General features: G+C 39.0%; 1 protein-coding gene across 1 annotated transcript in view; it reads right to left on the bottom strand.

Moving 5' to 3' along the window:
• Positions 1 to 15,569: 15,569 nt before the first annotated feature.
• The window catches only part of LOC145467715 (neuferricin-like), a 195,172-nt gene continuing 183,533 nt past the window's right edge, over positions 15,570 to 27,208 (bottom strand). Inside the window, exons 2-3 of the mRNA XM_081451319.1 lie at positions 22,563 to 23,350; positions 15,570 to 17,034 (exon numbers count right to left, since the gene is read on the bottom strand). Of these exons, the coding sequence (XP_081307445.1) occupies positions 16,839 to 17,034; positions 22,563 to 23,314 (948 nt within the window). The 5' untranslated portion in view covers positions 23,315 to 23,350 and the 3' untranslated portion in view covers positions 15,570 to 16,838. The remainder of the gene's footprint in view (positions 17,035 to 22,562; positions 23,351 to 27,208) is intronic.

Raw genomic sequence — 27,208 nt, 5'->3', positions numbered from 1 at the left:
ACTATACATAAGCTTAAATCAATAAATAATAGGTGTTTCATGTGTATAGTTCCGCATAATTGTCAACCCACCAGGAGCAGAAGGAGCCAATGTGTTTGAAGCAAATGCTGAATTACCGATTGGTATTTTAAAAGACTATGGGCTTGGAGTTAACTTTTCTATCATGATTTCCCAAGAACTAAATTTATCCACTTACACTGTAGTGATCAAACAGGGAAAGCTACAGCATGCTGCTGTTTAGGATATCAAATTTAGAATGGAATAGACCAAAACAGAACACATAATGGCATAATGCAAGTGACTACTTAGAAAGCTGCATGGCAATCCCAAGTTTTAAAAGCTACTGCAATTGTTCAATATAGTGCATCTACTTTTATTTTAAAATGTTGTTACGATTTAGTTATCTCAGTCAAAACATCTCACTATAGATGATCTAAGATACAGCTACATGCTAGATTATTCTGAATTCACTTGGTCACAGTCATTACGAGTTGACACGAGGAAGTGCTGTGGAGACTGTTTTTTTTGGCAAAATTTTTAACAGCCAATGTAGGAAATGTTAATATCAGTACATGATCACTGACCACAGGACTTGCAGTAAATAACAAATTTTAAACTGACATATTTCAAATGACCTACATAGCACTGTATTGGGTGAAGAGCTCCCTTTAGTTTACACAAGTTACGTTGAACCTTAAACATCAGCAGAGGTGTGATATGAGGACATGCAATGAAGGCATGTCAGGACCATGAGCTATTCATTCATTGCTTATTCACTGTGTCTATCATTCACAATCTTCCAGGTTTATTTGCTAATTTATAAGTGAACTTAGTGTTGACCACTGTTTCCGGAATATGATTTTTGTGCTATTTTGCTGGTTTTTTGTTGTTTGTCAGTACTTTGCAAATATTTGGTTTTTAAAAAAGCATACTTTGGAATTGAATTATTATTTGCAAGTAAATGTAAGTCTTTTTTTTTTCACATCTCCCATCTGCAATTTTAGTTGCAACCACTTTAAATAGCATGAGGTATATAATTTGTCCAAAGCATGAAATTTCATTTCACGTAACTCAACAAAGCCTTCTTTCCATTGAGCCCGATTTCCCTTTTACATGGCCTCACATGTACTGAGAACCAAGGAATGGACACTTGGAGCAAATACAAGTTACATCCAGCACCAAAGTACTAGGTGAAGAGAAATCTCAAACTCTCATCAGTTTGAACATTGATATTGCCAGTGGCAATGTCTGAGGCAAAGTCATTTACAGACCTTTTACTTCAAACACATTCAAGGAAGTTGAGCAAGACCAAAATTGTGTTTACCACATTGACTACAAATTTAAATAGATCAACACAGTACATATTTCATCTTGGATTTGTAAGTTGAACAAGAATTTGCTGGAAGTGTGACCTGGTACAGGGAACCAATACAATTATTTATTACCACTTACATTGAAGCAAAACATACCTTTCTTCTCCCATTAAGCTTCTGCTCTCTTAATTCCATTTATTGCAAATTATTTTTTTTATTTTGAAAGAGTCATAGCTCATTAGCAAGCTGTTTATGATTCCTTTTGATTAATAAGGAAATACAGCGGGCGAAACTCGATTAATCAAGCTTTACACAAGTTTTCAAGGACAAAACATTGCTTTTATTTCGAATTATTCACCCCTTTTCTTCGTAGGTTTTACTTCTCAGCTCTCTTATCGTCGAACGAAAACATAATATCTGCAGATAGTACGCAGCTCTTACAAGGTCTCTCCTGATTGGCTCGATCAAACAATCGGAAACAATAGGGTACTTAAAATTCAAAATGGCGGACGATAATCGCGAAGCGCGAAAGTGAACAGAATGAGTTGTTTTGGAGCGGTATGTTTTCCTCTTCAGTTTTTAAAAGCCTGGCAACGGTTAATCTATAAACAAAGAATTATAACAGATTTACATCGCGTTTCCATTTTGGCGTTTTTGCGTTTTAAGCGCAGATTTTCTCTACGCATTACGCGTTAAGGATTATTGAAGCAGATTATTTTCCACGAATTATCAAACAACACTAAATATTAAACTTATTTGCAGATGATTCTTGCAAATGTTACCAGAAGTATTATTTTAGTTTAAGTAAGCTTACATTGTGAGTACAAACATAGTAGAATTTTGAGCTATTATTTACCCCAAGTAATTAAATGAATAATATTCGATCGCGTGTGGTGTTTGGAGGTTTTTATAGAATAATACACTTCATCAAGAACTAAACGCTACAAAAAAAATGCAAACAGAATTTCCAACACAATCCTAGTTTAAACCCCGCTTGATTAAAAATTTATGGCATTTTCTCTGCAGAGGGTAGAACACCAACTTCATTAAAGTTGATGATTAATTTTTCATCAAAGTGTAAAGCCTTGCTCAATCCTTAGGAATTACTGATCACTTCAAAGAACATCATAACAAAATAAATGCAAACAAATAATATTAAATCAAGATGGGGATCTTTTATAAAGTAGCTAGCCAAGTTTTTGTAGGGCTTTTAATTTACCAGATCAGTAATTTTTTGTCATTTATGATGCGGTCTTGTTGGAGAATTATATCAAAATCATTGAAAATCAGCTTAACTTTTCACAGAGTTGTAACACCAGATACAGCTTTCTGTTCATGAAATCATTCTTTTGGACACCTGCATAATAAAGATGCCTTCCTTTTATGGATAATTTACAGAGGCAGGTCCAGAGATGTTCAGGGAGGATGGGTGAGGGAATTTTTTCAGCCATAAGGGGGGACCTACCCTTGGTAAATATAGGCAAACTCATTGCTGTGGACACCTCTATGATAAAGACACCTCCTTTTCATAGATAATTTATAAAGGCAGGTCCAGAGATGTTCAGGGAGGACGGGTGAGGGAATTTTTTCAGCCATAAGGGGGGACCTACCCTTAGTAAATATAGGCAAACTCATTGCTGTGGACACCTCTATGATAAAGACACCTCCTTTTCATAGATAATTTATAAAGGCAGGTCCAGGGATGTTCAGAGGGGGAGGGGGTGGTTGAGGGAATTTGTTCAGCCATAAGGGGAAACCTACCCCAAATATTGCTCTAATTAGCTCTAATTGTAAGGATGTTGAATACTTTCTTCCACTGGTGGGTCTGTTATTGCCTGATTACTTTTGCCACTCAATTGAAAACCACTCTATTATATTTAATATTTAATTTGTTTTCTGGTTCGGTCTCCTTTTTGTGATCAAATGCCCTTGTCCCTATGTACTAAGCTGGGTGTTAACCAAGGCATTTTCTCATGAATACTGAAATTAGGTAAAGTAAATTTGGAGTAACTTTGTACTGTTAAGTTTGATGCAATGAATTAATTTTAAAAAAATGTGAAAAGAAACCAAGGTTATATAAACAAAGCCACTTAAGCTTAGCTTTCAAACTGTTTATTCTAAATAGAAACCTGACGCAATTTTAGCAATTCATAGACATAATGTCTCAGCAGAGCAAAACCTAAGGTGGGCAGTAACATGATAGTATTCAGTGAGGGATGTCCCACAAGTATTTTGATGTCCATTATTTCCAATATTTTGTATAGCAAATTCCTTTGCATTTTCATTTGGCAGGATTTTTTCCACCAAGTTCTGTTTCAAATTTAGTTTCTAAGGTTTCTGACATGGACAAACTAGTTTGATGTCTGCCAGTTGGCTCTGGTGCTCTGGTGCTTGAGGGATTCAGGGGGGGGGGGGATATGAGGACTTTGCAGACGAGCTCCCAGTTGAGGATCTTGAAGGATCTTCTTTCCTTACTATCACCACAACTCCATCCTCAGGACTATCTTAATTTTTTTCTCACGTTATCGTCATCATCTGCTCTCATCACGTCAGTAGGCACATAAGGCTGCCATGGTCTCAATCCAGCACTGTCCTTTTTGCGCACCCAGCCTTGTTACTTTGTTTCTACGCAGGCTTTCCCCAAGTGGTCTCGGTTCTCCCTCTCGCCCTTCTTCCTGCTGGTACCTATCCCAATGCTGTGAAGTAGTCAGTCATTTACGCCCTGTCTCCTTAGTACTTGTCCTAACGAACTTAGTCCTTGTCCTAACGAATTCTACCTTCTACATCACACCTTGTAATTTACGTCATCAATTTTAGTGGATGTTTTTAAAATTATTTGAGGGGAGGGGGTGTATACACTGTTCATCAGTCGTTGATTAACTGGTGGTTGTCGAGAAGTTATTTTCAATTGGCAGTTGTAATGCGTTTAAGTGGCCGTCCCCGTTGTGGACAGGTGGCTGTTGTGAATATATGGACTGTCCGCTGGGACAACAAAAAGTGAATGTTGTTAGAGAGGGGGCCGTTACAGGAGGTTCAACTGTAATCATGCTGTTTTTTGGTGTTGTAATTGCGCCCTGAACACCTCACTCACTGACAAACAGTGTTAGGTACTTTTCCATGTCGATGTTGGTTAACGTATTGTACTAGCCCTACAAATTAAATTCATTAAATTGCAGTCCAACCTTTTCCAGCAATTCTATCTTGGATTGTATAATTTAGTTTCCTGAGAATTTCATCCTTTCTGAGAATTGGATTGATTCCAAATTTACCTTTAACCTTTTCCAGTGTTTCCACCCACTTGTTCTTAAACTGTCCTGTGTTTCTTTTTGGCTTATCCAAATGATCCGACAATACCAGGTGAAAGTTTTCCAAAAGCATGTATGCTCCCTTTTTAAAAGTAAACCACGGCATTAGATAATCTCTGAAAAGAGAGCTATACTCCATTTCAAGAAACCATTCACAAGAGATTCTGAGTGCCTCGTTTAGAGAGAAATTTTCGTTTGCTTCACTATGATGGCAGGCAATTTAAAGCCAATTTTAGCAGCCAGACAACACAAAGCTTAGAAACATTTAAATGCCTAGGGTTGTCCAGGTGCGTCAAAAAGCCCACCAAAGTGCTTGATGGAAGTCGAGTCAAAATAAATATAATATAAGACTGGCATAAATCAAGACAAACATGAAAGACAAAAAAACACAGTATCTTTAACACTTAAGAATAAAAAGCAGCGATATTAAAGAATGACGTTTCGACAGCTCCATGCCATCATTCTCAAATTCAAATAAAATACGTTATGTGAGTTCGTTATATAGTGAATGTTCGTGTGAAGGTCTCAGTGCATGTGATTAAGAGATAAAAATAATCGATGAGTAAAAATAGAAATATCAAGTGTGGTGCGCTTGAACTGTCAAATAACTGTCATTGTTCGTGAACGAACAATGCGTTGTTTATGAATACAAATGTGATCTGTGCGACGCAGATTATGTGGGCTATACATGCCGACCGGCGTCGACAAAACCTGGATCGGACCAGACCGGATCACGGATTGGATCACGGACCGGAACACGGATCGGATCACGGATCAGATCACGGATCGGATCACGGATCGGATCACGGATCGGATCACAGACAAAAAAAGGTTTTAAAGAAAAAAAAAAAAACCCAAAAATCAAATCGTTTATAAGATAATAATAAATAAAAAATAAAAGTGGAAGACTAAATATGTTAAATGAAAATAAGAATCCCGAATTTGACGCAATAACATATTAATTACAGAGAATGACAAGAGGTCATTTAAAAAGCCAAATAACCGCTTAATTTACAACGAATTTAAATTGTAATGAACAGGCAGATGTAGTTATATTTGAACGTTAGTTGGCTCGACGCTTGCGTGAACCTCCCATTCTCGTTTTTGAAATTGTTGTTCGTATCAGTAGCTAATTCTCGGCTACATTTTCGTGTCAGATGTGAGCATTACAGTTGGCGTTACAGTTAATGAGAAAACTTACGTACGAAAACTTATGGACATGGCTTGCTTTAAAGGAGCTACGTCACGATTTGCGCGTCTTGAAAAAGCTAGCCTAGTTTTTCAAGTTCGTCATTTGCAGCCCTCGTTAATCTTTGCCATCCTCAACAATCCTCATTCCGTTTTGATTTGTTCTTGCCTCTTAAGTGTTTTCTATCCTAGAACACGATCATTTTAAGGTTTTATTCTATTTAAAGGCAACTCTTTACGACCCCAAAAATGACTTTCCGCATCTAAGTCTTACTTACTTACCTACTTACTTACTTACTTACTTTCCTACTTGCTTGCTTGCTTGCTTGCTTGCTTGCTTGCTTGCTTACTTACTCTAAAAATCGTGACGTAACTCCTAAAATGTTGTTTATTCTCGGGTTGCGTTATCGTTCACACTATCGATGTCATTCCTATAATTTTTGTGAAACAGCTATATTTCCTTGAAATAAAACTGGTTTGTTTCGTTTTATTCCGGTGCGAAATATCGTATTCCAAACTCACCTCCGTGTAAAAATATAGACTTGTCTCAAAAACGAAAATTGTTTGAAATCATCAGGTGTTTAATTTTTTTAGTGTTTTCAGTTTTTGTGTTTCGATTCATACGTTCGTCCTATTATTAACATGCTGACTCGTTTTATGACAGTTTACCTTTGATGCAAGTGAATATACGAAATATCATTTATCTGAACTGCGGAGAAAGATATGAAGACATGATTGATCATCGCAATTATACACACAACTTAAGCAGTCGTGAAATTAAAGCCTGAAAAAAATTCAGGCCTGAACGGGACTCGAACCCATGACCTCTGCGATACCGGTGCAGTGCTCTACCAACTGAGCTATCAAGCCAAGTGGGAGTTGGTCACATTGTGAGTTCGTAATATACCCGTAGATGGTGAAGAGTGCAAGTGAATATACGAAATATCACATATTGAACTGCGGAGAAAGATATGAAGACATGATTGATCATCGCAATCAAAACCCAACAGCCTCAAAAAAAGTTCATCTGTGACCAGCTCCCAGTTGGCTTGATATTATAAAAGAATAAAAGAATATCACACCTGAATTAAATAAAACGTTCTGCTCACATTAGTCACTCTAGTGTAATTTGCTCAATAAAATTTTGATTTTTGCGTTTTTTTCCTTGATCCTATCCGTGATCTGGTCCGATCCAGATTTTGTCGACGCCGCATGCCGACACCTATTTCAGCGCATTAATGAGCACAAGCATTCTGTCATTGGTAAACACCTGCGGGACGTACACAATCTGAGGAACAAAGATCTCCGTAACCAATTTACAATCCTCAAGAAATGCCGTCGGAAACTGGATTGTTTAATTTATGAAATGCTCTTCATCAAAAACAAAAAAACCAACACTTAACACTCAATCTGACTCCGTTAAAGCAAAACTTTTTATTTGACAGTTCAAGCGCACCACGCTTGGTATTTTTATTCTTATTCATCGATTATTTTTATCTCTTAATCATATGCACTGAGACCTTCACACGTTCATTCACTATATAATGAACTCACATAACGTATCTTATTTGAATTTGAGAGTGATGGCATGGAGCCGTCGAAACGTCATTCTTTAATGGTCTCTAATATCGCTGCTTTTTATTCTCAATTGTTTATCGAAAACCTTAGTTATTAGAATCTTTAACACTGTTTGAAAAATATAGTAAATACAGTCAACTATTAAGCGGCCACCCCTTATCAAGTGGCCAGATATCGACGACATTCCGACGTCACAAATCGAAAAACAACGTTATCAGTTTTAGTGCAAAAACCGTGGTAAAATGGTCCACTACGCCTATAATTGATCAAGGTCCATTTCTAGGCTTCGCCCATAATTAACATCCAACTTTTCATGGCAGCCAAAAAGAACATACAGTGCAAAAAGTAGCCAGTGTAAAAGGGCCGAGAAAAACAGAAAGGAAAGGGGCAACAAACAAAATTGAGAACGGTTAATGGCAAGAAAAAAAAGTCCAAATTTTGGCTTATGCGCATGCCCGGAATGGAAATTTTGCTCAATTTTGTAACAATCTTCGAAAAATCTCTCCTTTTAGTGAAAAAAAAAGCTTTCTTAGGAAAACTTAGGCTTATTTAGCATCATGGCAGCTAAAAATTCTGACTAAACGGTTAAAAACGGTATTTTTTGGCTAAAGTTTGGTATCCAAAGGGTTAATAGAATGAATGTATTTTATGCTAAACAAACTGAAATGATTAAGCGAAAGAAAACTCAATTTTCAATTTATGTTGTAAATTAAGTTGGCTTTACACAGCTTTCTAAGCTGGGCGTACATTCTCTAGATGGACATTGCAAAACACCTCTCTAGGGACCACTGAATCAGCTGTATTTATCGAGGTTTCAAATTGACTTTAGTCAACATGCAGTTTAGTTTAATCGGGCTCTTTCAGGTTTCAAGCTGACTTTATTCAACCTTCTTCAGAATTGTATCTCGAATGATGCAACCACGTATTTTGTTAGTATAAATAGAGTGCTCTTATCCATGCAAGGCGATTTACAGCGAAGATTTCGGTTGAAGATGGAGAGAGAAGTATAGTAAACATCTGCAATCCTATCCAATGTCCTTATTTCAGTACAAACAGATCCAGTTGGTACCTTGGAACCCAGAATCAAGCGCACAAGTTTCCAGCCTGTAGGCCTCTCAACGTCCATTTAAATCGTAATTTAGAATTTAGCGACAAAGCCTATTCTTACATATTTTGGTTGAACAATATCTAAAAACTAATTAGAGCAACAAGGCAACAAGGGGAACATGGGCAACAAGGGCAACATGGGCAACAAGGGCAACAAGGGCAACATGGGCAACAAGGGCAACATGGGCAACAAGGGCAACATGGGCAACATGGGCAACAAGGGCAACATGGGCAACAAGGGCAACAAGGGCAACAAGGGCAACAAGGGCAACATGGGCAACAAGGGCAACATGGGCAACAAGGGCAACAAGGGCAACAAGGGCAACATGGGCAACAAGGGCAACATGGGCAACAAGGGCAACAGGGCAACAAGGGCAACAAGGGCAACATGGGCAACAAGGGCAACAAGGGCAACACGGGCAACAAGGGCAACAAGGGCAACATGGGCAACAAGGGCAACAGGGCAACAAGGGCAACAAGGGCAACAAGGGCAACATGGGCAACAAGGGCAACATGGGCAACAAGGGCAACGGGGCAACAAGGGCAACATGGGCAACATGGGCAACAAGGGCAACACGGGCAACACGGGCAACAAGGGCAACATGGGCAACAAGGGCAACAAGGGCAACAAGGGCAACAGGGCAACAAGGGCAACAAGGACAACAAGGGCAACACGGGCAACAAGGGCAACAAGGGCAACACGGGCAGCAAGGGCAACAAGGGCAACAAGGGCAACACGGGCAACAAGGGCAACAAGGGCAACATGGGCAACAAGGGCAACAATGGCAACAAGGGCAACAAGGGCAACAAGGGCAACACGGGCAACAACGGCAACAACGGCAACAAGGGCAACAAGGGCAACAAGGGCAACAAGGGCAACAATGGCAACACGGGCAACAAGGGCAACAAGGGCAACATGGGCAACAAGGGCAACATGGGCAACAAGGGCAACAGGGCAACAAGGGCAACAAGGGCAACATGGGCAACAAGGGCAACAAGGGCAACATGGGCAACAAGGGCAACATGGGCAACAAGGGCAACAAGGGCAACAAGGGCAACATGGGCAACAAGGGCAACATGGGCAACAAGGGCAACAAGGGCAACAAGGGCAACATGGGCAACATGGGCTACCAGGCTACAGGGCTACAGGGCTAAAGGGCTACAAGGGTAACAAGGGCAAGAAGAGCAACATGGGACACATGGGCAGCAGGGCAACAAGGGCAACATGGGCAACAAGGGCAACAAGGGCAACAAGGGCAACATGGGCAACAAGGGCAACAGGGCAACAAGGGCAACAAGGGCAACAAGGGCAACACGGGCAACAAGGGCAACAACGGCAACAAGGGCAACAAGGGCAACAAGGGCAACAAGGGCAACATGGGCAACAAGGGCAACAAGGGCAACATGGGCAACAAGGGCAACAAGGGCAACAAGGGCAACATGGGCAACAAGGGCAACAGGGCAACAAGGGCAACAAGGGCAACAAGGGCAACAAGGGCAACAACGGCAACAAGGGCAACAAGGGCAACAAGGGCAACAACGGCAACAAGGGCAACAAGGGCAACATGGGCAACAAGGGCAACAGGGCAACAAGGGCAACATGGGCAACAAGGGCAACAGGGCAACAAGGGCAACAAGGGCAACAAGGGCAACACGGGCAACAAGGGCAACAACGGCAACAAGGGCAACAAGGGCAACAAGGGCAACATGGGCAACATGGGCAACAAGGGCAACAAGGGCAACATGGGCAACATGGGCTACCAGGCTACAGGGCTACAGGGCTAAAGGGCTACAAGGGTAACAAGGGCAAGAAGAGCAACATGGGACACATGGGCAGCAGGGCAACAAGGGCAACATGGGCAACAAGGGCAACAAGGGCAACAAGGGCAACACGGGCAACAAGGGCAACAGGGCAACAAGGGCAACAAGGGCAACAAGGGCAACAAGGGCAACACGGGCAACAAGGGCAACAACGGCAACAAGGGCAACAAGGGCAACAAGGGCAACATGGGCAACAAGGGCAACAAGGGCAACATGGGCAACAAGGGCAACAAGGGCAACAAGGGCAACATGGGCAACAAGGGCAACAGGGCAACAAGGGCAACAAGGGCAACAAGGGCAACAACGGCAACAAGGGCAACAAGGGCAACAAGGGCAACAACGGCAACAAGGGCAACAAGGGCAACATGGGCAACAAGGGCAACAGGGCAACAAGGGCAACAAGGGCAACAAGGGCAACATGGGCTACAAGGCTACCAGGCTACAGGGCTACAGGGCTATAAGGGCAACAAGGGCTACATGGGCTACATTGGCTACAAGGCTACTGGGCTACAGGGCAACAAGGGTAACTGGGCAAATCTTCATCCTTACTTTATACCTTTGCATGAAGCATCTTTTATTTCAAGAAAGTAACAAAGAACTTCAAGGCTAAACTAACTTAAATCAACCTATGCATTCGATCTACGTTCCTGATATCCTTTCCCATCGAAATCTTTTTATATTTCCTTCTATATTTATTTCTTGGTATTCATTTCTTATTATATTTTTAATTAATCCACTTCTTATTGAATATGTTTTCATCCTAAAACTACGTCGACCAATCAGAGCGAACCTTGTAAGAGCTGCGTACCGCCTCGATATCTGTCAACAACCATGTTGTTGGTCAGCGATACACTCATACACTTCATACACAAGTCGAGATACCTAAGAAGGAAAGTGCCGAAGGTAGGTTCAATTCCGGCAAGTTAAGATCGAATTCGAAGAGGTCAGAAATGGAAATAATTTATCTTTCAACGGTAGAGATTCGACGAACCGCGAAGCTTCGATTCCTAAAATCATCTGTTCAGCACTGAAAATGGTGGCTTTGTAAATCGAGCAGAAGTCATCTACAACTATCACTTGGCCTGCGGAACATTTGATACGGATGTCATTCCAGATTTCTTTCAGCATCGGAAGTGAGCGAACCTCCTGTAAGTCATACTTCCACATCACCATCAGCGCGTGGAGCTGATTGCTGTTCAGCGATCAGATGAAAATGCGCTCTAGGGAAATTTTCTCCCGGTATGCTTTGCGAGTCGTGTCCAACATAGTCTCCTTCGCAGCCGTTATTAGGGTCGTCACGCAACGCTCCCTCATTAGTGGGGAGGAGCGTTGCGTGACGACCCTAATAACGGCTGCGAAGGAGACTATGTCCAACACCGCCTGGTCACGTATTTTTAAAATCGTATTCAACGTCTGGGACGTCTATGCGGAAACTGGCGCCGTCTCGCAACGTTTTGAACAACAAATCGGCCACCGTAGTCTATACAGGGGACCTCTTCACTGGCATGGACTTTGACACTATATCTGTGTGTGTCCAACCTCGGTTGTTCATGAAAAATGTTGATTTTAGAAATAGACAGAGGTTGAAAGTCAGCTAGTTAAGGTGGCTCCCTATAGTTTAACGATCGCATGCGTGCTGAGGACGAAAGCTCAGGTAATTTGCGCGCGCTCAAAGGATACCGTCAGCGTTTTTGGATTTTTCTGACGTCAACATGAGCACAAAAAGCAAAACTGATAGTGAATTTTCTCGCGTTTCCTTCGGTGAAATTCCGTAAAATTTGGCAGATTGGTAGTAAATATTTTACTTCAGTCGGAGCTCGTTTTTCAGGGAAATCTATAAGACCAGATTTTTTGCAGCGGTAAAAGACATAAATTTGAAAAAGTCGAAAAAACTGCCTTTACAAACCCTACTTTTTTCGTGTTTAAAATTTGTATCCCGCTCGAAGCGATGTGTTGTAAAAATTTTGGAAGATTTCACCGAAGAAAATTCAAGAAAATCACAAATAAAGCCACACAAACAGTAAAAAACATATTTGTTTGGGCATTTATAATTCAAGACTAAAAGCCCAAAACAGAGATGATAGCAAAACACTATTTAATCATTCGTTATTGCATGTACTCAGTTTGAAAGAACAGGGTGTGAAAGCAAATGCAAAAACAGCTTTCAGAACATAACACTTGTGCGCGCAACACCATAATTGATTACGCTATGGAGCCACCTTAAGTCATTTAAGGTATACATATGAAAGTGACGGTGTCGAATGCACTCATGATCTTTGATTACTACTAGTATTATGCAAAAAGAGCTGTCTCGGTCAATTTGCAGAGAATCCATTGAAACTTGGTAGGCTAATAGTTCTACAGGAAACACACCCACAGCTATAACAAATTCTGTTCCCATGGGTGATGGACAAAACACTGACCCCCAGTCCATGGACTACCCAAATGGACTACCCTAGTATGGACTAACCTTCAAAATAATATTCCAAATAAGTACTATTTAATGTTCTTAGCTGCTAGTATACTTAAATTCCACATAACTTCTGCTTATGATCATCCTGTACAGCCTCTAACAACCATTTTGAATAATCTTTCTTTAAATAAACTGCTGAACACAAAATGGTGCGATAAGCGTAAACTCAAACCAAATTTCAAATTATCAATGGCTGTTATCAATCAGAGGTACCAATCAGTATCAGGATCATACAAGTGTAAATATAATAACTTGAAAAGCGATTGAGATGTGAGTGAAGAACCGATTCTAATATTTGATTTAGGAATAGCACATTACTACATGTAAATGTCACACAATGATTTTCAGTTTTATTCCATGCGATTCAGTCAGCCACTACACATGCACAAGCTAAAAGATGACATGATAGGAGATGACAGGAATAATGGCTGAATAGTAAACCTTCCAGGAACACTGACAAACTAACAAGGTAGTCAGAACATTCAGTTCCTTTCCATCTATTAATAGCCCTTAATTGTCCCCAAATAATTTGGAGGCAAACAGCCTGAATCTGAATGTTTACAATGCACTTGAGAAAAACACTGGTTGCTGGTGTTGTTGTTATTATTATTATTATTATTATTATTATTACTATTATTATTACATTATTTTTAGGGTTAGTCCATTTTAGGGTAGTCCATTTGGGTAGTCCATGGACTGGGGGTCAGTGTTTTGTCCATCACCGTTCCCATGGCAACTCAGTCTTTTCCAGTCCCCACCCACTTGATTTCCATGTGTTAGCGATTTTCATTTTTAAAAACATTACACAAGGCCACGAGTTCGAGGTAACATATTTATATGCTTGCTGGATGGTGCATATGTGACACCATTAGCAAATATCAAAATGGATTGCCAAAGGTGGCCAAGAAAGCCTTTAATATTGGGGAGGTCTGGAACCCAGTATGTTGCCATGGTAACAAAACTGTTAAGCTCGTATTGTGGAGCACATTTAGTAGACTCTTACTGCAAAGAATCAAACATTTGTGATACAAATTGGCTGAGATGTCTTTCTTCATCATATTTGATGAAAATTTGGTTGAGTGTATGACGTCATCATTTGGCTAATTTGCATATTTTAAAAGCTTGAATATCTCAGGAACAAAAAGAGACATTTGAAAATAGTAAACGGCATTTTTTCTTCTCATAAAGACTACTTGTTTGTGTTTGAAAATGGCTTAGATAGGAGAGATGCGATTTTCGTCATAGTACCACTTTAAGGTTACTTGTAAAAGACTGATAAAGCCACGGCTGATAAAATGACTGCAAAGCCGTTGGCAAAACTAATACTTACATTATGCTTTAGTGCTGAATAATTATTAAACTTAAACACCACAAGACCTATGGCAAGCCTTTGAAATTTTAGAAGTTGGGCAGCGTCTAAATGCATTTCCTGGCTTTACGTTGAATTATAATCAATCATAAACCAATTTTCCTTAACATGTCTTTTGATCAATCATCCATCATTGAGACAGGATTTGTTGTTTCATACTCAGATGTAGTGATATGCATCTTCTGTTTAAGTAGATTTCCTCTTTCTTCTTGTTGTTCAATTCATTCGGTTTGCTGAGATGCTTATTGATGAATTTCTATAAAGGTTATTGTGTGTAGTGGATAATAAGTATTTTGTGGGGTTCTGCTTTTATGCTTGGTTTAATCTATATACTACAAAATAAAACAACTATTACACCCCTATACTATAAAAAGCAATGCAAACAAGAGTTAACTGTAAAAACATTGCTATACTGCACAGGGCAAAACAGAAATTTACACTTGTTTGTTTGAAAGTTAAATCTCGTTTTGTAAAAAGAGTAGGAAATGCCACAAAATATCATAGTACTGTAAAAGGGTGTGTTGGTTGTCATAACAACCACTTCAAATAAAACCTCCAAAATTTATTTTCTCTTAATTAGTGCAATCACACGTAATTGATCTTTCTTCACCATTCTGAAATAAACTTTTCGGTCCCTTATAGGGTACCATTCCACTTTAATTAAAGTGCCTACGAAGTAAAAAATAATTGCCACTTATTTGAAAGGCTTTTCAAAGTAAAGAAGAATGGCATTTTCCTTTTTGGAATATCTTTTCTCGTTTTAGAGATATTCACACTTTTGTATTGTGCAAATGAGGAAAGTCATGATGTCATAAATAGTTCCACAATAAAATACTGAATCAAGAATATCTCCAGAAATATAGGAGCAGTGTTCTTCAAACTTGACACCAGAAATGTACATCAGTAAAGAAACAGAATGACACCTACATGTTGTTGCCATGGCAACAATATTGACTCCAGTCTCTGTGAAAAACCAAATATCCCCATTTACAACCTTTTAAAGCAGGACGAGGGTCTTGCTCAGAACACACAGCGTTCCCATTTTGTCTTAACTCTCCCCACTAGATCGTTGGAAGTGATGATCCTTGTTTAAGATAAAATCTGGGAATTTTAGTCTTAATTAAAACAGGACCAGCGGCATAACTGTTGTCATGGCAATCGCACATTGGGTGTCATTTTGTTTCATTTGTGATGTGCATTTCTGGTGTCTAGTTTAAAGAACGCTGCTGTAGTATTTCTAGAGATATTCTCGATTGAGCATTGCACTGTTTTAGTGGAACCACGTATGACGTGATCACTTTTCTCATTTGCATAATACAAAATTGTAAATATCTCTAAAAGGGAAAAAAGATATTCCAAAGAGGAAAATGCCATTCTTCTTTACTTTGAAAAGCCTTTCAAATAAGCTTTAGGCACTTTAAATATCTCTATAAAGGACACAATGGATTACTCTCACAAGCTTTAGTCAAGCAATTGATAAAATGCAACAGTAGATCTGCATCAAGAATGAAGCATGAATGAATAAATGGTTGAAGCACTGAGTCTTGCTTCAAAATACATGCAAAACTCTATTGCTATAACAGAGGGACCATCCTCTAGAATGCATTGGGATGTTCTGAAGCTTTTTTGCTCAGAACACATGACTGAAAAGGGATAGACCCCTGCCAAATTTTGAGGCCTAGGAACAAGGCAAAGAACCATGAAAATCATTTCTTTTAGATCAGTTTTCAATAATATACTTACCAATTAGACTACTCGGCTGACTTCAAACTGTATTAAAACCAAAACCAAGGTAACTGCTTGATTACTTTTGACACTCACTCTATAAAAGTACTAAATATTGCTATTTCAACTACATTGACAACAAGCTTACATTTAAGCTTACACACACAAACATATATTGTATCATGTACAGAAATTTGGCTGCATCAATGAATGTGTGAAATTTAACACTTTCTAATTAACACTTAAAGAGCATACAATCATGCTATCCTATCCTTAATGTGCTTTCAACTAGCGAGCCTCTCTTGAAGAAATGAAGAATGATGTTATGCTGTAAACTTCATTCCTATTTACCTAGATTTTTGAAAGGCAATGTTTAGGAAATAGAAAACATGTACCATGTTTCTATCGAGTTATAGAAACACAAGTGGAAGTTTGGGAGAACGAGAAATGCTGTGGGAACACGAGCCGCAGGCAAGTGTTTCCACAGCTTTTTCAAGTTCTCCCAAACTTTCACTGTTCCTTCCATGTTTTGTTACGTACATGCCTCTTACAATGCAGGAAAATTAAACGGGACGTCACAATGTATCTGTAAGTCTTCCAGTATACAATGAAATGGTGTACAGTATGTCTAGATTTCATCTCCAAGGAGATGCCCCTGCAACCCCCTTAAGAAATATGTTTGTGCCCATAGGCATGATTTTGTAGCAGATAGAAAGCATTATTCAATTGCTATGTGGTAAATTTAGCGGAGTTACACAAATGTTTTGCAGACTGTAAGAACATCCTATCCCCAGATACTTGTTCTGTTTCCCCACCTACTTAAAAAATTAGTGACAGCCCTGCAGTGTGCTGAGCATTTGTCTTTGCTGAAAGCTGTCAATGAATGCAAAAGTTATGTCATTACCACTGAATGAAAGTTATATTTAACACCTCCACATTTGTTTTAGTCTTTGATTGACTCAGAGTTTACAAGATGCATCATATTTGTCACAGCCTGGATATTCTTGCAGGTTAGGATTCCTCAAATCACCTTCATTTCCTTCGTTAGTATCACTTGAAGGGCCAGTTGTCTTGACACAGACACAAGTAGGATCCTTCTTGCCTGGTTTAAACATCTTTCTTGGTACTCCAGCCCAATCTCGATTGATGCCTGCACTATATCCAATAGAAAAAACTTGTTAAAACCAGATGTAATTAATTGAAGGGTGGGGTATTATCAAACCCACTACTGATCGATCCTAGCCTGCGAACAGGCTCCCAGTGAGGCTGGAAAATTAAATTTGGTGAGCGAAGCAAGCAGACGAGCCCAAAACTGAAGAACACAGAGAGCGAAGCGATCTGGGCGGGATGGGGTAGCCTGCAGACTATGTATTTGATGTGCCTATCTGCCCTTAATGATTTGCCTGTAATTAGACCTGTCCAGAAGCTACATTTTTTGGCAAATTTGCAAACAGTTCTAATCAACCTAATTAAACAGCCAGACCCAGTGAAATAGATAGCAAGTAAGCAAAATGTTCACAGAGTATTTCAGACTTTGTCCCTCCAGAGCCAATACTGAAATGAGCCTAAAGAAATTATAAGCACATGGCAAATGATTGAGGGGTTAAACTCTGTGAAGCAAGGTGCAGATTTGTCTAGTTCTGGGCCTCAATATTTTGCCGATATCATGCCACGGAATGGAATTCTCTGGGCATTTCTGGGACAGTGAATATTAGAGAAAAGCAATTTTAACTCTTTGCTTTTATTTTAATATTAACTGGTCAAGTTAAATGGCTCATTTGGATCCAAATGGACGTTATCGAGTCAGAAGCATTGCCACTTTCAAACCACAGGCAAATACTGACTACTCACAATATCTAAGCCTTTCAAGGTTTCTATTATGTGTAAACGTAGCACTTGATCAAAGAAAACAAAAATATACCAAATTTCTTAAATTCCGGGCCGCAGAGTAAGCTAGAGTAGCTTCCTAAGTTAATTATTTAACTATAGTTTGACTGCTATGTAAATAAACAAGAATTCACTCGCAGCACTGTCTTGTAACCAACAAGCTTTATGGTAGGTAATTACCCAGGGTAATTACCTTGCAAAATTAAAATTAACCGTGCATGTAATTTCTATATGTATATTTCTGCACAAACCACTTAGCCACAGGTTTATTTACTAAACAACAATGTACTACAGCAACCCTTTCTAGAATTCTCTTTAATAAACATGTAAGGAGATAAAAAAAACCAACAAGTCAAATTGTCCTGGCCTTGGACTTTGCACTCAGATCACAAAGCAGTAACACAATTATTATTTCATCATGACAAGCTCTATTAGAACTGGACTCCATGAAACACAGATATTTCAACAGATTTCTATCAGTAATAATAATTGGACCGAGTGGAGTACAATTCAGGGAGTAATCGCATGAGTAATTTCAAAATTGGACAAGTGCTGATTTGAAATTACGAGCACGATTACTCCCTGAATTGTACTCCACTCAAAACTGAATTGTACTCCACCTTCATCTACCTTCGGAGGTCCCGGGTTCAAGGCCTGCCACTAGCGGGATTTGTTTCTCGGTAGTCCCGAGTTCAAATCCTTGGTCACGTTTTGTAAATAGCCAACTGGTCTGCTTCCTGCCAGTTGGGATTTTTAACCATGTTACGTTTATAAACAATTATTATTGGATGAGGTTTTTCCAATTACTAATTAATTGTATCTATAACAAATTTCAGAATGTCTTCTGAGAACTTCTTTTGGGCAAAAATGTCCGTAACGCTTTTCACAAACCATTACAGAGCGTGTAATTGATGTGCGAATCAAGTGGGTATCCAATTACGAAAAGTTCAAATTGGATACCTGTCATTGGACAGCCACGTGATTGTGTGTCAATTATGTTACAAATAGGTGCACAGGGAACCAATCACGATCAAGAATTTTGTTATAGATACGATTAGCGACTGAATTGGATGACACAATGTCCTGTTACCAATTAATCATAACCATTACACTTTCCCACAAAAGTAAAAGTTTCATTTCAAAAAGAGCTTTTAATATAGCCATTTTTAAATATCACAATTAAAAATATCGAGAACACCTTGCACAATGGCTGTTAAGTTTCTTTCAAAGCAGTCACTGGAGATTAAATCTCCACAATTTTACAAAGTTAGTCTCTTAAATTGGTTACTAATCACAGTGATTATAATTAATGTTGTGATTGGTGGATTTAGTGGAGAGGACTTAACATGATTGGCTCGTGTAACTGTCCAATTACAAGTGTCCGATTACAACTTTGAAGATTAATCAGTCAGAGCAAAATACAGCAGTTTATGCACCAATCACATTTGAAGAATTAGTACAGGAGCGAAATACTTTTCCAGTTTTCAGTTCAAAAGAGTCGGAACTATTAAAACATTTCATAGTTGAACAGAATTTACAGGTCACAACCTGTTAGCATTTGAACTTCATAAAAGTAGACACTAAGGCTTCTGTACCAAACTGGAGCAAACTTGTTACAAGATAAAGGGTGCATTCCTTTGGGGTGATCTGGATCAAGATCAGTGATCCAAGATCTGTCTGGATCATGGTGCATCAAAGGAACCGATGAATCCACTCTGGTCATGGATTCATCAGTTCCTTTGATGACAGATCTTGGATCACTTATACTGATCCAGATCACCCCAAGGGAAGGCACCCACAGTTTCCCATTCCTTATGTTGCACTAATCAGCATCTTCTCCGACTGAGTTATTTGGTGAGAATGATTGAAGTTGTCCGGATAGCAAAATTGATTGAGTAAATGAGCCCCTTTGGTTTCTTGCTGTACATAAAAAATTATGAAAGACTAGTAAACCTGAAGCTTAGCCAAAATCAACAACAAGCATTCTGCTGCTGATCCTAACGCATGCGCATTCTGTTATTGTCTAGGCTACTCCGGGCTATTTGTCTGGGATACATCACCAAAATCAGTTGACTATGAAGGCCTGGGAGAAAGCTGTTCAAGGACCAGGCAACATGCAGATAACAGTGGAAAGTCTAGAAACCATGCCTTTGACCCCTAAAAAACATAGGCACGCAAGGCGTGCAAGAGTTATTTTTTGTGTGAAGTGTCAGAGATAGAAGCATTTATGACACAGTAATGATTTGATTAATTTGACAAGTTTTTGTGGTTGCGATGTTACATCGGTCATGGTAAGATAGCTAAATAGTAAGCCATAAAATGTTTGACTGAACAAACTACAGTAATCTGACACGTCTCCAGATTAATGTAGATGCCATCTTATTTTCCAACAGGAAATTTGATTCGTTCTTTGATACAACCCGCATTGTGATTGGTGTGCCACGCGCACATGCATAACTCCCTCACTCACCGATCACATAACCATTTCAACCCCCAAGAGGAATTTTTGCTCAAAAATACTCAAGTTAATTTACAGACTTTTTCGCATTTTATACGAGTCGTAAGTTTACCTTTTTACACAACACAACACAACACAACATAACACGACACAACTTCACCGAAAATAGAAAGAAAGAGAAAAAAAACCTTTGACACGTTGAGTCTAATTTAATTAAATTGCACTTTAACTTGGTGCCGCGCAGTCTTCAAAGAACATTTAAACAGTTTTCATACTTTTTACCTTTAAAAATGCCGGACTGAAATGAATGCCATCAAATAAAACTATTAAACTGCTACTGCAGAGACGTAAAAACCGTCTAAAAACAAAAGCTTTTTTTTTGTTTAATATCCTGGAAACAATAGCCGATAACTTGTCAGCTCTAATTGAATTTACCCCCATGTAAAAAACAAAAGTGTTAAGTTACCATTTGTTACTAAAGATAGCAAACATCTCGTGGGAAAGAGTGGTGACGATTTGTCCGTTCTAATTGAATTTACTCCATTGTAAAAAACAAGAGTGTCAAATTACACTTTGTATATAAAAAACAAAAATATCTCGTTATATTTGCATGCAACAAGAACAAAACAATCGTTACCCGCACTTACTATTGTAAACGTTAGAACTGTTTCAAATCTTTCAAGTCTCGTCCCCTGTAAAACATGTCCTAAGAACTAGACGCGATGATTCGTGACCTCTAATTGAATTTACTCCTCGTGAAAAACAAAAGTATCAAGTTACCTTTGTAACTAAAAATAAAAATATCTTGTTGCATTTGCATACTACTAACTCACGAACTGTTTCAAACCTCAAGGCTCGTCTCGTTCATTTAACTAAAATCCTCAGCCTAACCCACAGAAAATGTCGAAGTAAACCCAATATATGAATACTTCCTCCTCTTTTATAGAAGAATAAATATGGCCGTTCTGAACTCTATCGGGATCAAATCTTCTCACATACCATTTACCTTTACAACAAGAAATTTGATTGGCTGTTTATAGTAGATCCAATCTGATTGGTGTGACATACATACATCTCTCACTCACTCACTCACTCACTCACTCATCCATTGACCCGTCCATAACATACCCGTCGCGGCGACTAAGAGGTATTTTTTTTTACAAAAAAATAACTCAAAAATTACTATAGCACAGCCAAATGGCTACATTGTGTGAAATTAAATAACGAAAAGTTGAGAGACCGAAAATTAAAAGAGAATGCCAAATGCGAAATGTTATGAGCCATAGGAGTTGTGTAGGGCGGTCAACCATATTTTACAAAGATCTGTCAAATATTATATTTAACATTAGTGTATAACTATATTTATATATTTATTTTTGTTTTTCCGAGTAGCTGTTGTTGTTTTCTATATAGTTATAACAAATGTATTTTGTAATTTGTCATCAATAACAACTATTAAAATCAATGAAAATATGTTCTGTTTTTCTTTTCTACTGGTTTGTTTTCAAACAAAAATATTCACACGTCATGTCTTCTCAATTGAAACTAAAACTAAGGAGAAAACAGAGAATTAAAATAGTAAAAATCTATGTCAAGATCAGATATCCAAACACCGTCACGGTCATGATTTGCTTTCTTTAAGGTTGATGAATTAATGAGTTTGAGAAACACCTGTAAAACATTCAGATTAATTCTGAAACTTTCTTTCAATTACTTTTGGTATCCTCTCGAATAAGTTCCCCTGCCACTGATCTGTATGGCCAGGTTTCTTCTTTTTCAGTTCCCCTTTAACATGCCACCTGTCTTTTTCTACAACGCTGGAAACTGTGGAAAGCAGCACAGACAGGAAAATTGGGCTTCCTAGCCTATCTCCTCCACTGTTGGCATTTTGTTCACATAAATTTGTTCCGGGTGAAAGTGTATCCCTACCTGTAAAATTTTGCTTGTAAAGGGTGATCTTTGACCATCCTGTTAGGGTAAGCCTAACACTGATCAGTCAGAGTTGCTTTTAGCAAAAATGTGCATTGGTGGGGGATTGGGAATCCTAACCCAGACTTACATGTCAATCACTTTTTGCTTTATCCTTGCTCCTCTCTCACACCTTTTTAGCATCAAGTTCGGTAACTTTTAGGATGGGCTCTTGAAGACTAACTTCTGATATAAGGGGGCTCCTTAGGAAAATTCCTTATGCAGAAGCTTTGTAAATACGGTTGACATTTTGTTACAACTGCACACTGCTAAGCTTCTCACTATCCACTACAGCTGCGATTAGCGTAGCAATAAGAGAACGGCATTCGTGATGGAACGCTGGAGGGACATCAAATTGAGTCATGCATACCTGTTTTGAGAGCACCACACAGTTGAGCCTTCCTCCAAACTCCATCTTGAATTACATCCTGGAAAGCGTTTATTTTCAGCTTCTTGAAGCTTTTTCAGTTTTTGACCTTCTTTGATGACGGCTTTGGCTTCATTTAACGCTTCTGTGGGATTTCCCTCACTGTCGTAGTAACGCCCAATTAATTTTCCGACAAAAGTATAATCCTTTCTGTAAAAATCTAGCCACTCTTTGATACCTAACATTTCTTCTGGGGACAAACCCTTCACATCATCTACGGCTTTCTCTCTTGAGAAAACTCCTGTCACGAACGACGGCGTTGAGTCGCGACCAGCAAAGACATTGTATCCACTTCCGACTTCATAATGTCTCCTTCCTTTGTCCACATCGTAAACTCGGCCAAGAATTGATATATATATTGGAATGTTAGGATTGGAACCATCGTGTTTCGAAAGTTCCTCTTCAGTAAGTAATGACTTAGGTTTGATAGTTGCTTTAGCTGTTTCAGAATGATTTGGATTTGCAAAAGGATTTGTAAACTGACGGATAACAGTAAAGATTAAAAGGCCCGCGATTAGCACTGCTGCGACTGACCACAGTATGAAAGCTCTTGAAACTTTGGAAAATACAGCATCATTATCTCTATGGGATGCACGCCTATTTCCACCTTGACCTTGGTCGCTACAAGCCTGGTCAGATGAAAGTTTGTCGAGATTCCAGGATTTGCTTGACTTCAGGTTTCGTTGCCTTGACATGCTCACTGTGTGTACAGTAGAGCAAAAAAATTTTTCCTTTTATATACTAGGCTTACTCAGCAATATCGAACCGATAGGCTAAGAGGCTCGGGTACGTACGTCATGTATGGGGATATAGGGACCTTAAGCACCGACGACGAATGGGACGACGACGACGACGAGTAAAATTGTTGTAAGACTGGGTCGAGGACGTCGTTCACGGCGTGAAAACCAAGTGCGAGTACATGTAAACAGAGCTGAGTTCTTGTAAACATGGACCTAAAACCATCGAAAAATTTTGTCATGTCTTCCTTTCGCGAGCTCCAAGACCTGTTTCTCTTGAGCTACGAAAACGGTAGTATCGATGACAACACATTTTCAGTCCTACGTGAGGAATTGATGTCGAAAAATCCCGATTTCTCATACGAAGAACATAACAGGTTTTCACTCGAAGAGATGAATGATGCCGAATTTTCGCCCGATATAATCTAAAACGACCTTCACGGTATAAAATTCTATCCTAAAAACATAAGCGAAAGCCTACATGTAGATAGGAACCAGAAGAAACGAAATACAGTCATTTTTCAATTTCTGAATTCATTTAATTTCGTAGTTTCGCTGACAAGCAAATTCAACAACGGACAAATCGCCGACAAAATAAGGTTATTACCAACGATTTTTACACCAAACTAGCCGTAAAATCTAGTTGATACAAAGCTAAGAGATTAAATAAATAACCAACTTTCATTTCAATAGTTTGATATACATTTTCTGCCTGAAACACAGCGTTAATAGATTAATACTTACTCACGTTCGCTCAGGACGGCAAACCTGACGTTTTGACGTCCTCAGCTTTACGTGGACGACGAGTCTAGCATGCGCAGTAGCGCGGTAAGGGGAAATTTTACTTCCGGTCGTCGTCCTCTGGGCTCGTCGTCGTCGGCGCTTAAGGTCCCTTATATGTTGTACCAAACCTCAGGTCATGGGTCAGACACCTTCATCTACCTTCTGGGAGGTCCCGGGTTCAAGGCCTGCGCGTATAATTTTGTGGCTCGGTTTGTTCCTTTAATATTTTAATGTTTTCTTGCTAATTTGTTTTTGTAGAGTGTATGTAATCCGTTTGTTTGGCCGATGTTCGGACACTCTAGTCACAACCAAGAGGAAACAGTTGTTCAAGCAAGTATAAATAAATCTGCAAGGGCTTGGATGTCGTCAATTATAAATTCGTTGCACTGTAAATATATCAAATCGATTATAGTAAATTTTTCCTATCACGTTCACTTCCTGTCTTGAATTGTTATCTCAAATGTTGTTCAGTCATCTACAATAATTTGACTGCTTTTCAGAACTCCCAGTTCTTCATGGCAGGGTCAATGCTAAGCCCGCTCATCCCCCCGCGCTTTTGACAGTTTGTTTTGGTGCACAGAAAATCTCCATGGTGGGGCCATGAGATAAGTGCAGATGTTCCACCTATGGGATAGTGTCCAAATGCCATGTTTGAGTTATAATGGTATTGCTGTGTACTCATGAGCACTAATATAACGTTAAAAAGCATCTTCTATTTGGTGACTAACCTGTTAAAGTTTGATTTGGACTGTTTACATTCATGTACTTTACTTTTTTTGTATAAAGCATATTGAAATATTGATTCATACGTGGTCAAAAGTAATGCACACTGGTCTCCACAAAGACAAACTCACAAACGTGATATTTGCAGAGAAAACTCATTTAATATAGAATCCATCGTTATTATAAAAATAACAATAACTTACCTCTCAAGGTTTCTTTTAAGCATTCTAGGCCCTTTTGTCCTACATTGATTCTCTCGTGTGTGAATGACCATCATGAATTTTTGGGGTGGTGCTGTGACACAAGCAACTTTACAAAGGGTTAAATCTCAGGAAAAGAATTTACATCTACATTCTTTACTAAGAGTTAATCCTTTTCATGTAAATCACACTTTTGTATTTTAAAAGTACCAAATTGAATTTATAATTCTTTGTAATGAAATTCTTTGTAATGAAAACTGTCAAATGCCCCACCCCCGGGCTGCCCTTTGGGAGCAAATGCCTCCATGATGGGAACCTAACCCCTATCAAATGCCCGGGGGAGGGGATGAGTGGGTTCGAATGACAGGGCCATGATACTAGTTCCCTTTGAATTTTGGAAGTAGTACTTCAAGATAACACATAAGCTTGGATGATCATTAAATGTTTATTTCACATTACAGTGAAACCTTGTTAATGCTAAGTCTTATAATACTCAAGGGGCCATGAAAATTTTGCTGTATTAAACATGGTGGCTGTATTGATGGTGTGGTGTCAAATTTCATTATAGGGATCTATTTTAAGTAACTTCTTTGAAAAGGAAATTGTTTGATTAGTTAAACATTGTACAGATGATTTGAATAAAAAAATAGTATCAGTATTGTTTCTCAATATTTGTTTTGTTCGGTCTATTTTTCATGAATGCGTTTTGGTTAAAAGTCATATGATAGAGGTAAAATTATATAGGATTATACAGGTTAACATTTCATTTGTTTACGGTTTTCTGGTAAGTAATATTCTTATTAAAAATGGTCACCCATGCCAAAGGCAGCATCAACAAAAGGGCAAATGGAAAATGTAATTTGTGATAATCCTAAACTAGCATAAATTACTATTTTGCTGGCACAGAGCAGAGGGATCGGGGCAGGTTCAAGGTGCGCAGTGTTCAGCGGTTAGTTTTCATTAGCAAGGTGAGACATTCTATGGTCAGCCTTCAGTGTATACAGTTGTAAAGTTTGTTTTCCTTTTCTTGGCTATGCACAATTGTGACTTTCAAATTGTATATATTTTTTTTAGTGCTGTCATTTTATTACATCACTGTAGTTTACTACATTTGTGTACACTACATTTAATTAGGATACCCTAAAACCCCAAGGGTGGCACCACTACCTTGGTCAGGGGCACACTTTCCCTTACTTTTTCCACCTGCTGGTTTTTTGGGGATTTCTTTTCTGGCTTTGTTGCTCTTAGTTTTCGAATCTTTGAAACATGTGGTAAGTATTGACACTGAATAAATGGGACAGTAGCTTCGCTGTCCAACCCACCTTGGGGTTGCACAGGGTTTGTATCCTTTTTCAAAAACAAATTTCCAGGACTTTTCCAGGACTCAGATTGATTTTTCCAGGACTCTAAAATTCACATTAACCCTTTCACTCCCATGATCTTAATGTTAATTCTCCTTACTGTCTGCTATAAATTTCATATTTCTCTACTTGAGTTTAACAGATTTCCAGAACTTTCCAGGTCCAGTAGCCCTTTTCCAGGACTTTCCAGTCCTGGAAAATGCCACAGTATTCCAGGACTTTCCAGGTTTTCCAGGACCCATACGAACCCTGGTTGCAGAATTAATGGGACATGTCCCTAACTCGTCTTCAGTTATCTTCATACAGGAGATACAGCGCAGGGAGAGATGGGTACCAAGAAAGGAAGCGCAAGGTGAGATGGGCAGGTCAGCCCCTGCTCCTCAACCTCACGTGCTGCCGTGTGCTATATGAAAACGACTGGGGACAAGTCAGGGACATGCCCTCAAAATGTTGCTTTTTGCGAACTGAGACCTACATGTTATCGAAAACTATTGCACCAGAAATACTAGCAATGCCACGAAGTAGAAATTGCAGTGAATTATTAGGTACCTTTTAAGAGAGTTTGCCTTTTTTTTTTTCTATCGTAACCACAATATTTTTCACTTTTTAAAACTTTTTTGCTTCTCCATAAAGGGATGGCTAGCCACTCAATCCAGCCCTCCCCCCCCCCCCCCAAATCTACTTCTAAACCAGCCAAAATATTTGAAGCAGATGCTGAATTACCAATTGGTAGTTTAAAAGACTACGGGATTGGGATTAACATGTTGGCTATATTTCCCAAGAAA

Source organism: Orbicella franksi, chromosome 14 (genome assembly GCF_964199315.1).
Source record: "Orbicella franksi chromosome 14, jaOrbFran1.1, whole genome shotgun sequence".
NCBI lineage: Eukaryota > Metazoa > Cnidaria > Anthozoa > Scleractinia > Merulinidae > Orbicella > Orbicella franksi.
Note: the sequence above shows the minus strand (reverse complement) of the source record. Positions and strands in the feature narration are given on the sequence as shown.